Below are 17,520 nucleotides of genomic sequence, written 5' to 3'. Positions count from 1 at the left end.
CTTCCTGCCATTTCTCTTTGCTGTTTCTGGGACCAGACGCTGATCCAACACTGGCCTTTTCTTTCAGGAATCCGCTTCTCCTGGGGTCCCTTTCTGCTACTTCGTCAATGATCTATACTCAGTCAGCAATGTTCAGTATAACTCAGATGGAGCCACTGCCGACATCTCCCTAAAGTCCTCTGTTGAAGCCAACGCCTTCCCTTCCACACCCGTGAACCCCCTGCGCCTGCGAGTGACCTACCACAAGAATGAAATGCTGCAGTTTAAGGTAAGCACAGTTGTATAGTTCTGCATACAGTCCTATGGACTCAGTTCTAAGGGTACAGTTTAGAAACTTGTCATGGGACTCCAAATCCCATTAAAATTGGTGGTAAAAATGCCATCTTAATTGTTAAAGTGTTCAAATTAAGTGTTAAAGTGATCATATAGACAGGATTAAATGTTAAAGAGATCACATAATTAGCATCAAGTACCTGGTAATAATAATAGAATTAAAATGGATGGAATGTCCAACATGGGAAGCAATCCACACAGCAGACTCATAGAATGACAATCACTTTAAGTAGCACTCTGACCTCAGAATCAACCCTTAAGGCATTTAGATGTTGTGTGGAAAGCCAAGATACTGTGGCAAAAAACATCCTACATGAAAGATCTCTGTGAGTGAGACTCCAGTGGAAAGAAGGGGCTATCAAAGAAGGAGGTACCTTTCTTTGAAGGAAGGAGAGAACTTCCACTTCACTTATGGCCTTGCCTAAATACTGATGGAGTTTGTGGTCACAAGAGACTTCCATAGCCTTGGTAGCTCATATCAAGAGCCTCAGGTGATCACTGACATGATGCATTAGACTGTTAATTGTTAAATTAACAACAGGAGTCACTGTGCACTTACTCCCCACGTAGGACCTCTGCCCTTAATGAGTTGTATTATGAGAATTAAGTGCAAAACTGTTCTCAAACTGTACTTTATATGTTGTGTATATGTGTGTGTGTGTGTGTGTGTGCGCACAAACTGTTGAATCTTCACTTATTATAGAGTTGGTCTTCTGTATATAAAGTTAATTAAAATCAATCTTAATGAAGAATGGGATGGGAGAGGGAGTAGGAGGTGGGGCAGGAGTGCAGGAAGGAGGGCGGGTATGGGGGGAAGAACCACTATATTCCTAAAGTTGTACATATGAAATTTGCATTTGTTAAATAAAAGCTTTAAATACATACATACATACATACCTTGGGGAGAAAAAGGGTAATCACAGCTTCTACATCAGGTATTGGGTAGGCCTTTTCAGTTCTGTTACTTTTTGTTATTCAAGATTATAGACCTTAATAAAAGTTCACTCTTCTAAGTTGACCATGCAACAGTAGACTAGATCCATATCCTGATCCTAAGAGCAATGTAAAGGCATTGATGGAACAGTAAGACTTGTCCCAATTTTCACTGTGAAAAGACTGCTGTGGCTACTCTAAGGAGACTGGTGGGCAGAACAAGAGTGCTTGTGGAGAGACAAGTTAGAGACTCTCATTAGACCAGGTAAGGGACAGAGCTTAAAGTATGTACAGGAAAGGAGATAGAGAATGGTGGGCATGATGAGATGGAGACAATTGTCTTACAGGACTTGGTGATGGATATACAGGTAGTGATGAGAGAGGGAATCATGAGACAATTATCATGTTTCTAACCTGCACTCCATGTAGATAGCAGTGGTGTTAACTGACATAGGAACACTGAAACAGTCTGCTTTGTCTTTACAAGATAATGAGTTCATGGTGGGCTCTGAATTTGAGTTATCTGTGAATAATCACTAAAGATTAGTGATCTATTTTCCTTCCATGTTTTCATCATAACTAAGGGTTAAAGGAGGACTATCTGTTCTTATGTCTGTTTCTGTATTAAACTATGAGCCTCTTGAGGATAAGAATTCAACTTTTTATATTGGAGCTTCTGAAATCTTACTCAGAGGCCGATAGATTGTAAGCACTCAGGGTGTTTATTGAGAAATCAAATTAATGAGGTGAGGACACTGTGGCATTGACTGAAAGGTTCTTCACAGTGTGGCGTCAGTGTGGACTCTCCTAATGCAGGCATCATGCTCTTTTATGTTGGTGTCTTCATAGCACCAGCATATGGCAGTGCCTAATGGGTTTAAAGAGAATATACTCCCCTGGGGTATTAGCCCTAACTCCTGTCTACTCTGCCTTCTGACCATGCAGTAGTCTCTCCTAATTATTTGCATCTCTATGAGTCTACTTTAACATTTTGTGCCTTTGTTTTATTTCTTTACTAGAATGTCTGATACCATTTCTGTGCTTGGTTAATGGCTATAAAGCTTTTAATACCCGCATTTCTTCCATGTAACCATCTCATTCTCTCAAAAACAGCAGCAGACGTTTCCTTTCCTGTAATCTCCCAGAAATCTGCACAGTTCTGCACTAGAACACACTATGCGGGATCATGGATCTTTCACATTCACTTCCCCAAACCAGGTGGATTTCTTAAAGTGACAGCCATGACTTATTTTGTTCACAACCCTAGTGTCCAGTACAATGTTCACCAAGCAAATGGTAGATATGCAGTGACTCAGATTTATATGTAATCTATAATTCTTTTAATAAAACATACTTGAATTATTTGAGGGTTCTTTTTAAAATTTTATTTAAGTTATGCAAGTTTCATATATTTCTTATATGCACATTTAGGAACATAGTGACACTTCCCCCTTACCCTCCCTCCTGCCCACACTCCAACACTTCTACCCCCCTCTCACATTCCCACTCTTAACTTTAAAAAAGATCTATTTTCAGTATACTTAATGATAGTGTAGTTAACCCTACTCTAAGTAAAAGAGTTCAACAAATAGTATGATGAGAAAAAAAAAGCTGTTCCTCAATGGAGGATACAAGGATGATAAACACTCACTGAATCTCAAAATGTCCGTTCCACTCCAATCCATTACGCTTCAGGTATACTTAGTGAAGTTAGCCAGTCCCCAAAAGACAGATACCATATGTTTTCCCTGAACATAAATAACTAAAAGAATACTTGAAATGGGGGGGGTCTTTTTAATTCTGAAAGTTTTCAGGTCTTCATATATTCATATGCCCATAAAATTAATAATTACATTATATATAATATATAAAAAATAAAAAATTAATAATATATTCATAGATGCCACACTGATTTCTGAATTATTTTTCCTGTTTGCACAAATATCCAAGTGAATACATTAATGTGATAGAGACCTTAAAAATGAGATAGGGTAAATAAAATGTGAAATCTTTACATTTTTCTTCGACATGTTAATTCAATCCCAGCTGTGAATTCAAAGAGAAAAAATATATATAACATGCAGGCACTTTGTCAGGTACACCATGGTTCTGCTAACGGTATAGATTTAAACAGAATTATTCTTGCTCCCAATCTTTCTTTTTTACTGACAGATAATAATTGTATATCTTTATTTACTACAGCATAATATTTAGTGCATTTCCACATTACATATTGATCAAGTCTGGATATTTATCCATCATCTCAGACATCAATTATTTATTTGTGATAAGAGCATACAAAATTCTCTCTTCTATCTCTGTTTAATTATACAATACAATATTGTTAACTATAATCACCCTCTGTGTGATGGCACACCAAAATTTGTCCCCCCCCCCTGCACCCTTGTCTAACACCTGTTCCCTCTGGCCTAGATCTATGACCCCAACAACAGTCGGTATGAGGTCCCAGTCCCTCTGAACTTACCCGGGGTTCCAGCCAGCAGCCCTGAGAGTCGGCTCTACGAGGTCTCCATTGGGGAGAACCCATTCGGGGTGGTGATTCGCCGCAAGAGCACAGGCGCTGTCATGTAAGTGCTGTCCTGGGAAAGCCAGCTGCTCGGGGCCCCGAGGGAGGTCCGTGTCTGCTCCCAACCCCTGTCTGTGTTGCAGCTGGGACTCTCAGCTGCTCGGCTTCCTGTTCAACGACCTGTTCATCCGCATCTCCACCCGCCTGCCCTCCGCGTACCTGTATGGCTTTGGGGAGACGGAGCACACGGCCTTCAGGAGAGACCTGAACTGGCACACGTGGGGCATGTTCTCCCGAGATCAGCCCCCGGGGGTAAGGACGGAGCGCTGGGTTCTGTGTCTGCCCCTCTGCCAGCGCTGGGTGTGCACGCACTGTGCTGTGCCCTGCCAGACTCCACCTGCTGGGTCCCCCCTTCTGCTTCTCCACCAGGGGTGTAGTTCCCAGGCTCTCTGGTCACCTGTGTTTAATCAGTCACAAGGGAGACTGGACTCATTTAAGAATCAAATTTTTGTTGAGTTTCTTTCTCCCTATATTTAAATTTTTTGTGGAAGTCTGAACCATCATACTTTTGTTGAGTTTCTCAGCCACAATGTCTTTAACCCCTTTCCACCTCTCTGTCCTGGTTCTTAGTACAAGATGAATTCCTATGGGGTGCACCCCTACTACATGGGCCTGGAGGAGGATGGCAGTGCCCACGGAGTGCTCCTGCTGAACAGCAACGCCATGGGTAAGGCCGTGCCATGGCTCCCTCATCTCTGTGCACCGTTAATTCTTGAGTAGCCCTGGAATATATTTGACCTAGCTTCCCACTGAGATCAAAATTATCATCTTGTGGAGTTTTAAGCGTTCTATTTCTGTAGACTTTCGATTTATTTCAGTTCAGTAATAAGTGTTAAGGCTTCACTCATCTGTTGTTTTGGCAAAAGCTGTGAAAGCAGCGTTAGCTAACCTGAGTGCTAAATACTCCAAGGTCAGCTAGAGAGAGCCAGCTGTATCATTGAATTACTAGTGAAGCTAAAATTTGAGCACTCATTTAAGAGGTGTAAAGGTATGAAAAAAATCCTGAACATTGGTAGGTGGAGAAAAGACGTGCATAAAAGTGGATGAAAGTCATAAGGTGCACACTTGAGTTAATAGTATTGTAGCTGTGTCAGTTTCTTTAAGTCTGACAATATCCAATTTGTATGTAAGATATTATCGTTGGAAGAAGCTGAGTGAAGTGTACACAGAAACTCTGAGTACTATTTTTAACTTCTTGCATGTCTCATATTATTCTGAAATAAAAGTGGTAAAATACTTTTAATAGAGCAGAATGATAAAATGTACAACAAAATAATGAAGAACAGCAAAGAAAGGTCCGGGGATGGGGCCCCGTGGACTTCGTGTAACTGCATCAGTCCTGTGTGGGAATAGCTCTTAGTTCTCTACAGTACGGAGGGCGCAGGTAGAGGACGAAAGAGGTGATTCCCCACCTTGAAGGATTCCTCATGGACGGCATTTTCCTGCACCACAGATGTGACGTTCCAGCCCACGCCCGCCCTGACGTACCGGACCACAGGGGGAGTTCTGGACTTCTATGTGTTCTTGGGGCCCACTCCAGAGCTTGTCACTCAGCAGTACACCGAGGTAGGAGGGAGTTTGATTGGTTGTCAAGTGTTTATCCAGCACATTCTGTGTGCAGTACCTACATTAGGAGGTATGAGTTTCAGATGAGTAATTGGATTTGTTTTGTTTCTTAGAGATAGGTAGAGTGTAGAATAAGGATAAATGTGCACCTTATAAAACTCCTGGGATGAATAGCCTTTCTGGACGTTGAAGAGGAACAGGTGTAGTAGTGGTAGTGATGATGATGATGACGACAGTGGTAACAGTGAGGAGCTGGGTGGGGGTGTTGTGTGGTGATTGTGGGGATGATGAGAACAATGACGTTGCTAGCAGTGGTGGTTTTGGTTTTGATGGTGTTGGGGTGATGGTGGTGTCGGTTTGGGGTGTGAGGACAGTGATGGTGTTAGTGCTGGTGGTGCTAGTGATGGTCAAGGTGGAAACAGTGGTGGTAGTGAGGGCGACTGTTGTAGGGATTGACGGGGTGATGTTAGTGATGGTGGTGATGATGATAACAACGAGGGCAATGAGGGGGATGGTGGTAATGATGTGGTGGTGGAGACTGAAATGTAGTGACAGTTGTGGTGCCAGCAACACATACTTATGTACCAGCCACTAAATGTGTCACTTATCTGTTCCATAACATATATCAATATAGCAATGCAGATGGGAGAGTATTTCAAAGTTTCAAGGAAAATGGAATTAAAGGTAAGCTTTATTTTGATGGAGAAAAAAATTGAAAACCATGGATACTTTAATCATAATACGTATTTTCTAAGAACTTTCTAAAGCTCTTAGAAATTCATGTTCATATACATGAGTTTCAAAATATTTTTGCATCAAACTAAACTTACCTTTGAATTCCCTCTTCCACTTATTTTCTAAGTAGCTTGTATTAACTCAGTCCTCATGAAACCAGTGTGAGACATACTGCTAGTAGCCCCAACTTATCATTAAGAGATCAGTCTGCAGAGAGGTTATTTAACATTTGCTCGAGATCACAAACCCAGCAGGACCTGGAGCCTGAATGCTAAGCCAGGCCTTTGGCTTCCATATAGGAGAAGTATCTAGATTGCCTGCAGGAATAAGAGCAAATCAGATTTTCAAGAATTCCAAGGAAGTCATCAAGTCTAGCAGGGAGGTCTTCCCACAACATCTCACTGGCTCTGCATTCCCTCAGTTTCTCTCCAGATTTGAATGTTTGGTTTGGCATACGGGAAAAATATTCTTATTCCTTCATACAGAACTTCCATCCAGCTCCTGCTTCTTGAGGACTAATACTTGGTGTCTACTTCCCAGGTGATTGGCCGTCCTGTGATGGTGCCTTACTGGTCCCTGGGCTTCCAGCTGTGTCGCTATGGCTATGAGAATGACACGGAGATTGCCAACCTGTATGATGACATGGTGGCGGCCCAGATCCCCTATGTAAGTTCTCAGTGCTGGGGCCTGGTTCTGGACCTCACACTCACCCAGGGGTCTCTGTTTCTGGACTCCTTTGTAAAATTTTATGATATTCTACAAAGAAAAAGTACTTTTTCATACAGTGTCACATAGTGCCTCCTCCTGCTACAGTAACACATGGGGGTCCTGTCTTCTTATAGAGATGGAACTCAAAACTTACAGTATTTTACCGAAGGCAGACAGGGCTAAGAGGGCTCCAGTGCCTTTCTTGCTGCATCGTGTGTCCTTCTATTTCTTTTACCTGACTTCAAAACTCTTAGTGAAAAAATCTTGATTTCATGTGAACAAAGGTCCTGCAAACTGCCCCGTTAAAGCACAACTCAAGTGGAATCAGGCCGTTACTCGCAGATACGTATATCTATGTCGTCAGTTCCAACCTTTTGCTTCTTGCTTCTCACACTGTTGTCGTGTGCTCCATCAGCTCTGAGGAAAACACTGGTTCTAAGGGCCTGGATTCCTGAAGAAATCAATGGGGCAGAACTGTGTCTTTCACTTGAGGACAAGAGATCCAATAATCAGAGAACCGGTCCTATGGATCTCTGATGTATTAATTTTATTCTATCTAACTTTTTATATTGTTTACCATTGGTCTGGTAATGGGAAGTACACCATGTGATATTCATGAGAAACAAATCATGTCTCATTAACTCGAAGACTGACAATTCTAAAGCCATTACAGGTTTTTATTTTATAGTAGATTTGCCATCTGTGTTGCCTGCTGGATTCTTTTTCTTTTTATTTTATAACTGAAAATTTGAAAAAGTTGGTGTATTTCCAAGAAAATAATACTGAGATGTGAAGACATAAAAGACGCTGTCTATAACTCAGGGTGCCGTGGCAGAGGGCTGCTAGTGGAGCCTGGGCTTGGACCGCAGCAGCACTCGGTGGCCCTGTGTCTCTCCCCAGGACGTGCAGTACTCAGACATCGACTACATGGAGCGGCAGCTGGACTTCACCCTCAGCCCCAAGTTTGCTGGGCTCCCAGCTCTGATCCAGCGCCTGCATGGCGATGGGATGCGGGTCATCCTCATCCTGGTTGGTGCTCACGTGATGTCATGTGGGGAGGCTGATGGGCTGTGGGGGAGAAGGCCCTGTGCTGTCCTTCCTTCCATGGAGTGAGCAGGAAATGGAAGCCCCACTAGGAAATGCATTTCCCTGGGGTCCAGAAACTACCACCCAGGGGACCCTAAGGCCTTCTCTCTGCAGGAATTCTCCTTTTTCATGTCCTTGCCATTGCCAGCTTTGGTTTTCGCAGCTGACTTGTGGTTTGATTTCAGGACCCAGCGATCTCTGGCAATGAGACGCAGCCTTACCCTGCCTTCACTCGGGGTGTGGAGGACGACGTCTTCATCAAATACCCAAATGGCGGCGGCATTGTCTGGGGAAAGGTATGAGCTGGGCAGTGAAGTCCCCAGGCGGGTCACTGGTTGTCTCTGTGGGTTTATTTTTCTTTTTCTATGTCGCCTTTGGGTCAGCAGTTTTCACTTTTTTCCAATCAAAATGTGTTGAGCACTTTTAAAGTAAGATAGATGCATTGTGGAATTCATTTTTAAAAATAGTGTAATCCTACATGATAAATTCTTATTACTTCTAGAGCTATAGCTTGAAGTTTCTTAGGAAATACCATGTAAGAGGGATTGACTGCTTGGTGCTACTGAACCTTTTTTCTCTGCACAGGTCTGGCCTGACTACCCTGGTGTTGTTGTGAACAGCTCTCTGGACTGGGACAGTCAAGTGGAGGTAAGAGACCCCCTGTGGGTGTTGAGTGTGGTCAGGGTTGCTGGAAGGAGCAGTTGTGCTTAGGATTCTTGACATGCCTATACCAAGGACAGGAACATGTCCAGGGAAAAACTTTAAGATTTCCATTTATGCCAGTTACTTCACAGGCAGAATTGTTTCTGCCAACAGGGAGTTTGGTATTATTATTCTTGTGAATTAAGACTCAGAGCTTAAAATCCTCATCAAACCAAGAGTTTGTGACTTCAAACCAAGAGCTGTCAAATTCCAAAGACCCGTGTAAATCTCACTGGATAATGTCTCCGAGAATTACTGTATGTTCTCTGAATAAGAACCTGTGTAGCTGTCACTGTTACTGCCTTGGGCACTACTGGGAACAGTCTCTAATTCTTGTCTTTAGTGATTGGGTCCTTTCCCCTGTACATACTGTTTTCATGGAGAGACTTCTCCATCTTTACACAGAAATCCCCTTACCCTTACTTTCTTGGTTCTCTCAACTTGGCTGTCAAACCTCTCCGTTTCCTGACCTATGTTAAAACTTGCTCTGTTCTGGAACTTGTCATGGGCCTAGGTAGTCCACGCTTCTGGACCAGAATTTTCCCCAGCTTTGCTAAGCATCTGTTGCTTGAATGAATACGTGGTTTGTTGATTGTTGGGGAAAGTTTCAGCTACATCCTCTGACCAAGATGTGTGAACAGTGGTCTGATGCAGCCTGATTTGCTTTTTGTTCCTGATTATTCTAAGAATATATGTGAGTGGGGTTCTCTGTGTATGTGGACACTCTTCTGCAAAGCAAGAGCTTGCCCACCCCCATTTAGCTCTTTTTCAACAATGAATGACTATTCATTCAGATTAGGGTTGCAGGAGGGCATATGTAGTTGATGTAATCTCTCTAGAATAGCTGGGAAGACAAGTAAAGCGCTCATTTCCTAGGGCATTTGCCAAGGGCTAACAAAAGAAAGAAGCTGGCCTTTTCATACAAGCAACGTGGTATATATAAGTTGTTCTGTCTTGAGTCTGTCAGGCTCAAGGATTAATCACATAAATCTCAATATTGTGGGAGCATGGATCGGCGGCTGTGAATCCAGGCAGAAGTCTCACAGAAACTCAGGGACATGAGTTCTCTCTGTATAATGTAGTGTTGTAGCCAGTAGACAGAGGTACAGGAGAAAGGCTCTAGTCACCAGGAATGGGGCTGGCAGGAGGTAGGACAGAAATCCATGTCTTACTTAGATGAGTTAGTTTTCAGAGCAAATGGTAAGTTATAGAGGGGAAGTGGAAGTGGACGTTAAGTGGAAACAGAATGGTGTGTTGACCAAGGGCCCAGTGCTGGGCGATTTCAATGGAGTAGTGAGATTACATCCTATGTGAGCCAGCGATGCACTTATCTGGTGTTGTTCTTATATCTCCTGGATCCCAGAGCCGATTAGCAGCAGTTGCACTCTAGATTCAAAACAAGAAAGTGACACTGGGACCAGTCTGCATGCCTGTTAGACTGTGTGTCACTGTCTAGCTGTAGGCACCATAGGAAAATAGAGCTAGAGCAGGTTCCCATGGTTGTTAAGAATGGTTCAGACTCAGTTCCCATATTTTCGTTTGTTTTGTCTACTGTTTGACACGTTTCTGTCTGTCTATCATGAACTCTAGGGTGAGCATCTAACTCTTTCTCCCCATTACTTTTCACAGAGGATTGCTTGAGATTTGGTGCCCCAGGAAGCTGAAACTGCCAGACCATAAACACCTAGGGGTCATGAGCTTCCTGTCTTTTTCATCTTTGCACTGGTAGACAGCCGTGTGAGATGTCAAGGGGTTGGCAGCTCTGCTACTCTGAGTCCCACAGTTCGTGAGTCTTTATGGGCAGTGCTGCCATCTTGCAGGCATTTGGGGCTCCTCAGTGCAGCACTGGCTATCACAGTGACTGGGGAACACCAAGTGGCTGTTTCTGTGTGGTGACCAGGGATGCCTGTAGCTCTTATTGCAGTGGGTTGTCCCTAAATGATCTTGCCCTAAATGTCAATTGCACCCCTGAGAAACACTGTATTATAGGGTTCTGGATCTATTAGGCAGCTCATAAGAAATCTTAATTGCTACAGTAATTATATTCAAAAAATCTATTAGATGATGCTGGTAGAGAATGAGGCTACTGGTGTGTAAGTCTGACCTAAGAAACAGCCAAAACCCTGTAGACAGTGCTTTTCTGAGTTCAAAGTTTGGATACTTAAGTCAACTGATCTTGAGTGTGGTCTATGAATGGCACTTTGATAGCACCACATGCAGGTGGGCTGATGAGCAGGGGTAGTGAGAACAGAGGCAATAAGGCTGGAGTTGGACACAGACAGGAGTGAGGGAAAACCAGTACTTTGGGCAATGACGGAACATTTTTTTGTTACGTGGATAAAGATCACAAGTGCAGAATTTTATGAGGTTGATAAATCCTGTTTACTTTAATTCCCACTGAATCCCAGCTTGGGTACAATTCTGACTCAACAGAATTGGCACTGACTTTATTCTAATTCTCTGTCCTCCACCCTCCCCAGTGTCCCAACCTTGGCTAGACTGGAGCTGTCTGGCTGGTGAAAGGTTCTCTTTATCTGGTCCTGTGGTTTTTACCAACAAGTGCATCCCTGGTGTGACCCTCTCGGAAGTCTGAAGGACGTTCTTCCGCTGGGAAGACTCTCGTCTACTGATCCATTTCTGTCTCTCCCCTTGCCTTCTATCTAGACACATGGACTCCTCCTTGCATTTTGTCTACTGTGTATAAGAACCTTAGTTCCCCTAGGCCCATTCCTGTTTCTGCTGTTTCTCCCCACCCTTGATTCCAGCATTGTTTGATTCTTTTTGTGTGTGTGATTCTTTAGCTCTTAAAATGCAGTTAGTAACACAGTGGAGGCTAGGCATTGAGGCATACAAAGAAGCACCATTGGGAATCATTCAAAGGGAGGTACATGTTGTCTACACTTTTGGCTAAAATAACACACTGATTTTATAGTTGAGGGAAGGTGAAGAGAAGGGAAGTATACACTTCCTGTTCAAGTCCTCCCAATTTGCATTACACACACGCTTGCATGCGATTCTGAAGGCTTAGAGAACGCAGGTGCTTCCTCATGGTTCACCTGTTTCTTCCCCACCTGGCTCAGTGCAGCCATGTCTGCCCTGTGGGGCTGCAGGTTCTCCTGGCTTCTGCTTTGTGTTCACGAAGTCTGTAGGCAATGGCAAGACAGAAGCTGAGGGCTGCGATCTAACACTGAGATAGTGGGTTCTGCTTGTTACCATTCATGCTACCGGGGAAAAGGAAAGCCAAATATGGATCTTTTCCATTTTAGCAGATGGGGTGCGATTTGAAGTAATTTCTCATCCTGACTTTCAGTGTTTTTCTGCAGAATCAGGACTGTTATTTATTTTTGGCTATGATCAAACTATTACATTGGGTTCTAGTCTTTGCATGAATTCCCAGTGGGTGCCTATCTGCTCTCAAATATATGTGTTTGGAACAAATGGACTGTATTTAATTCTTACAGCAATACCGAGCTTATGCGGCCTTCCCAGACTTTTTCCGTAATTCAACTGTCAGCTGGTGGAAGAGGGAAATACAAGAAATGTACACCAACCCACAGAATCCCGAGAAGAGCTTGAAGTTCGACGGCTTATGGATTGTAAGTGTGTGTGTGTGTGTGCGTGCGCGCGCGTGTGTGTCCATCTCTGTACCTACAATGGGTTTCACGAACCTTTAGTTAAAAGGATAAAGTCTCCCAAGAAGGACTTAGGACACACTAGACTGCACTTCCCCCACCTGGGAATGGCACAGCCCTGCACACCCTCATGCCTTCTACTTGGCTTGAGGTTTCTGCTCTAAAATCTCAGAGGTGTTGTAATAAATACCTTAGAACTTTGCTTTCCTTACATTCTGGTGGGGATATTTGTTTTTTGTCTTTCTATTCGGTCATTCTGTAGGAGTTAATTGATCTCTTCAGTCAATCCCTCTTGGGACATGGCGAGCCTCCCTGGGCTGACATCTACAGAAACTGCTGGATGTTGAATGCATATTCACCGACTTGTCTCTGAACTGACAGGGTATAGCCATCTTAGAAGTAAGCGGTGTCTGTGTTGACATTTCCAGGACATGAATGAGCCGGCGAGCTTTGTGAATGGGGCAGTTCCTGCAGGCTGCACGGATTCCACTCTGAACCATCCCCCCTACATGCCACGTAAGGACCCTTGTTCCCCTCACCAGCAGAGCCACAGCCATTGAGAGCCCAGTGGCCAGGGTCTTGTCTGTTGGTGCTATGGTGCTTCAAGCAGTTTTCTTACTTGGGTGTGTGCAAGTGAATTTCTCAGATTTGTCCAGAAAGCACATGGAAGTGACAAGGTCTCTAATGGATTCTCACAGCTAAATGTCTAAGCACCTTAGGCTTATCTTAATTCCTTCACAGAACCCTGTTACCCACAAAGTTGTGTCTCCCCCTTACCAGAGTGTGCATAGACACTGGAGCTATGCTTGTGTTCACGGCTTGGCTCCAGAGATCACTCTCTGCGAGAAGAGTGACTTTCCACATTATTTGGTGCTTCCAAATCTGTTTTGTGAGACATAAAATGCTGCTGACACTCTCCTCCTCCTACCATTATGGTGATGATTATGAGATCATTTGCATGTTGAAATCTAGATCGGAGCCTGTCAAGCTCTGCTGACAGCCGTGCATTCTTCCCCAAACTTCTTTGTTCAATGCACTTGATGTTCAGAACGCTGCAGGTACTCTTGTGTCTCAGAGCGGAGGTGCTCCCACACCTCTGTTGAAGACGAGATGGACTCGTGCTGAGGTCAAGTTGTCTTAAGATCCACAGTGCAGGCTCTTGAAGAGGGTCTAGGACACTCGGGATCAGAGCTGGCTTTAACATCCCTGCATCTTCTCCCCCAGACCTGGAGTCCAGGGGCACGGGCCTGAACAGCAAGACCTTGTGCATGGAGAGCGAGCAGATCCTGCCAGACGGCTCCCGTGTGCGGCACTACGACGTGCACAGCCTGTACGGGTGGTCTCAGACCAGACCCACCTACGAGTGAGTCACTGTCTCCCTTCTCCACTGGGTACAGCCTGCAGGACAGCCAGTGATGGATGAAGCTACTGTGTAGCCATTCCCATTTACTAAGCAAGCACTCATTGAGCCAGAATCAGGACATGTGCTTATAGATTTATTTAGATAAAGCAGGGGTTCACCATTTGTCATTGGTTCCATAAACATCAGAAGTCACAGCACAATGTGTTACTTGTGCACTTGTGTTGGTGCCTGCACAAATAACCCTACTGCACTGCCTGTCAGATAAAGCATAACAATGTGGTCTGGCATCACATTCAGTAACCATGCTTATCCCATCACTGGACAGTGGGAAGTTTGAGCTCCATTACAATTTTATGGGATCACCATTGTAAGTCTGAGCCATGACTGATTGGAAGAACATTATATGGAGCATGAATGCACTGAGTAAAGAAATAGAAAATTTGCAATATTTAGTGATATTTTCTGTCATTAACTCACCTCCTTTCCCTCCACCAGAGCCGTGCAGGAGGTGACGGGACAGCGAGGGATCGTCATCACCCGCTCCACGTTCCCCTCTTCTGGCCGCTGGGGGGGACACTGGCTGGGAGACAACACAGCCGCGTGGGACCAGCTGAGGAAGTCTATCATTGGTGTGCAGCCTTGTGCCAGGACCCCTGCTGGCAGGGAGGGGGCGGTGAGGGGGGAGGAGGCAGGGCTCAGGGCCTGGTCTCACCCCGCTGTGGTTCCCTTTGCAGGCATGATGGAGTTCAGCCTCTTTGGCATTCCCTATGTAAGTGTCCCTGGATCCCTCCTGCTGACCTGGGAGCTGGAGCCAGCGTTCAGAAACCCTCAGCAGGCCCCTTTTCTTGCTTCTCGGTTCAGACAGGAGCAGACATCTGTGGGTTCTTTCAAGACGCCGAATATGAGATGTGTGCTCGCTGGATGCAGCTGGGGGCCTTTTACCCCTTCTCCAGGAACCACAACACCGAAGGGACCAAGGTAGGGCATTCGCTGCTCCCTCAAGTGTTGTGTGTGGTGTGAAAGGCGCCCTCCATTTGTGAGCTACAGTTTATGCAGTCTATTCCCTGGGGTATCTTCAATGTCATTCAATCCTGTGTCTCAGTGAACTATACTCCCAGATACCTTTAGCTTATTCTTTTTGTTTAGACAGAGATTTCCAAACAGTTCTATAGGACAGTATCTTCTAGGGTAATTTGATTAGTTGTCCTTGGGGAGCCACAGCGATCTTTTCCAGTCTAGTGAGTATGTTCTCTGTCTTTCATCTGTTATTAACTTTGGTGTGGCTGTGCGTGGTCCTCATCAGGAATAAGCTCTCAGTGACTTCCTCAACGTCCCCTAGGCTGAGCTCCTCACAGTCCTCTTCCTCTTTTGCAGAGACAAGACCCTGTGTCCTGGAACGCCACCTTTGTGAATCTTTCCAGAAGCGTCCTGGAGACCAGATACACCCTGCTGCCCTATCTCTACACCCTGATGTACAAGGCCCACGTGGAGGGCAGCACTGTGGTGCGGCCTCTCCTGCACGAGTGAGTGTCTAGTGGGACCTCAGTGACCAACGGGTGACTTCCTGCCTTCCTTGGGGTAGCAGGGAATGAAAACAATGATTTCAGAATGGAGATAGGATTGCCTTGAGACAAACTCTGTATTCACTAACCATATGCTATTACCCCTTTCTGCACAGTGATACATGCCATAGATAATTGATAAAAGGTTCTTTCTTTAATGAAAAAAATTTAAATGATATACTTGAGCACAGGGTTGCTTCTTTTCAATTTTCACTTTGGCTGTGTGAAGCCCACCTGGCATCCATAGCTATTTTGTCATGTGTTGTCCCAGGTCCCAGTGTGCTCAGGTCCCACAAGAAGGCATTTTCCAAGTATGCTTGAGGGATCAGGGCCTTGCTTGCATTTAAAGTGTGCACAGTGAAGCCCTGTGGAAATATTTTATAGTAGAGAAAATAGCTACACCTAATAAGCTCTGACATTTAAGGTTCATGTCCTAGGACAGATGGCTGTGGGCCTGTGTGTTCCTGAGTGAGCCAGGCCTAGGCCAGCAGTAAGGATCCTCAGGTGCAGCGGGTTCCTGACCTGGGTCTGAGTTGAGGACTTCCTTCAGGGCTGGGCTGGGCTGGCTGGGCTGTGACTGTGGCCCCTTCCTGTCCTCTCCAGGTTTGTGTCAGACCGGGTGACCTGGGACATAGACGGTCAGTTCCTGCTGGGCCCGGCCTTCCTGGTCAGCCCTGTGCTGGAGCCTGTGAGTAGGGGGCCTCTGGTGGGCAGAGGGTCTCGGCTGTGAGGCTGGAGAACAGTGTGGGGAGAAGAGGCCTGGTGCCGGGTCCTGACACCTGCTTCTTGTCCTGCCTCTGTCTCTTCCTGTTCTCCTGAGCCTGTCACTCAGGGACTCTGGGCCTCAGCTCCTACAGCTCTCAAAGCTGCCCAGCAATTGTGGTTCTTAGGACGATCAAATATGATGTATGTAAGTGTATTCATTTCTCTGTTAGTGGAAACGATGCATACAAGGTCAGATGGCAGTGCTCACATAATTCATCCGTTTCTCTATCGCCATTAAAAGTACTTGAGTGAACTGCGTGCAGCAGTGTGCCACCTCCCCGCTGGCTGGCCCTTCCCTCCCCCTCCTGCAGGCCCTCTGGCCACAACAGCTGTTCCTCAAAGTCCTGCATTGGCAACTGGGCTTCTGGCTGAAATACCAGCTGATGGCACCTCCTCAAATCTCACTGTACCTGTGTGGGCCCAGCATCCGTCACAGTAGGATGCTGTGGGGAGCCTGAATCCATTCTCATGAGCCTCCTTGGGGCACTGGCTCCTCATTCCAGTCCAGCTTCCTGCTCGAGTTCACCCTGCGATTCGCAGTTGTTGGCTCAAGTACTTTCCTAAGTGCTACCCATGTGGAAGACCTGGAATGAGACCCAAGCTCCTGGCTAGGCTTTGCCAGTCTGGGCTGTTGAGGGCATTTGGGAAGAGAACTAACAAACGGAAGACCTCCCTCTCTGTGTGTCTCTCTCTGTTTCTGTCTTTGAAACAGCAATATTGAAAAATAATCTCATTTTACCTACAAATTCTTTTGTCCCTACTACCAAAACTGAATTGTTTGTTTCTTTAGAGGTGGGGTGGGGTTGATGGAGTTAGTTTATAAGAAAATGGTAATTTTTTTTCTTGAATTTTTGGTTGGAAAGAAGATTTTATGGAAGCCACTTGTTTAGGGGAGGTGCATTTGCCCCTGTTTGGAAAGTTCTCAGACTGCTGAGTTCTGGAGAGAAGTGGACCCAAGGCATCACTATGGTTTTAGCTCTTTCCTCTGCAGACTTTTTACTCTGCCCTGGCTGACTGTGCCCACAGCCCATGCCTTGTCTGTGTTCAATTCCAGAACACCAGAGAAGTCACCGCGTATTTCCCTGAAGCCCGCTGGTATGACTACTACACGGTAAGTTTTTCTAAATATTTATCTAACTTGGGAGTGTGGTGGACTACTACAAGAGCTTTAGATGGGAAAGTCTTCAGGCCAAACGTTGCCCCTGGGTCCCGCCTGGTGTGTTCTTGGCCCCACAGCTTCACCCCTTGTCCCTCAGCTTTCTCACCTCCAGATGGGGCAAGATCACTCCCTCATAGCAGAACAGTGGAACAACTGATAAGGCGCCTCACTCTGAGCCTGGCTGTCCACGGTGTTCGTTATGTGTCTGTTTTTACCTTTCCTGTACCACCGCTGGTCCCAGAGGAGTGTAGGAAAGATACTGACAACCATGCCAAATAGTGCTGTAACTACAGGTTTGCTTATACCCTCTCCTGTTCTAAGTGTGTAAGTACAGAGGCCCTTTAATCTCTTTTAATCAAATGGCTTCCTGTACAGCATAGATGCTCAGA

At 45.2% G+C, this 17,520-nt stretch overlaps 1 protein-coding gene across 1 annotated transcript in view; it reads left to right on the top strand.

The window, feature by feature from the left end:
• LOC100358478 (maltase-glucoamylase) overlaps positions 1-17,520 on the top strand; it is a 170,825-nt gene that overhangs the window by 140,122 nt on the left and 13,183 nt on the right. The window contains exons 95-112 of the mRNA XM_070069892.1: positions 68-268; positions 3,700-3,854; positions 3,937-4,105; positions 4,424-4,520; positions 5,307-5,419; positions 6,695-6,820; positions 7,763-7,891; positions 8,134-8,244; positions 8,534-8,596; positions 12,112-12,246; positions 12,711-12,798; positions 13,507-13,645; positions 14,141-14,274; positions 14,380-14,414; positions 14,507-14,623; positions 15,020-15,168; positions 15,811-15,895; positions 17,027-17,083. Coding sequence (XP_069925993.1) covers positions 68-268; positions 3,700-3,854; positions 3,937-4,105; positions 4,424-4,520; positions 5,307-5,419; positions 6,695-6,820; positions 7,763-7,891; positions 8,134-8,244; positions 8,534-8,596; positions 12,112-12,246; positions 12,711-12,798; positions 13,507-13,645; positions 14,141-14,274; positions 14,380-14,414; positions 14,507-14,623; positions 15,020-15,168; positions 15,811-15,895; positions 17,027-17,083 — 2,103 coding nt within the window. The remainder of the gene's footprint in view (positions 1-67; positions 269-3,699; positions 3,855-3,936; positions 4,106-4,423; positions 4,521-5,306; positions 5,420-6,694; positions 6,821-7,762; positions 7,892-8,133; positions 8,245-8,533; positions 8,597-12,111; positions 12,247-12,710; positions 12,799-13,506; positions 13,646-14,140; positions 14,275-14,379; positions 14,415-14,506; positions 14,624-15,019; positions 15,169-15,810; positions 15,896-17,026; positions 17,084-17,520) is intronic.

The sequence above is a fragment of the Oryctolagus cuniculus genome, chromosome 3 (assembly GCF_964237555.1).
Source record: "Oryctolagus cuniculus chromosome 3, mOryCun1.1, whole genome shotgun sequence".
Lineage (NCBI taxonomy): Eukaryota > Metazoa > Chordata > Mammalia > Lagomorpha > Leporidae > Oryctolagus > Oryctolagus cuniculus.
Note: the sequence above shows the minus strand (reverse complement) of the source record. Positions and strands in the feature narration are given on the sequence as shown.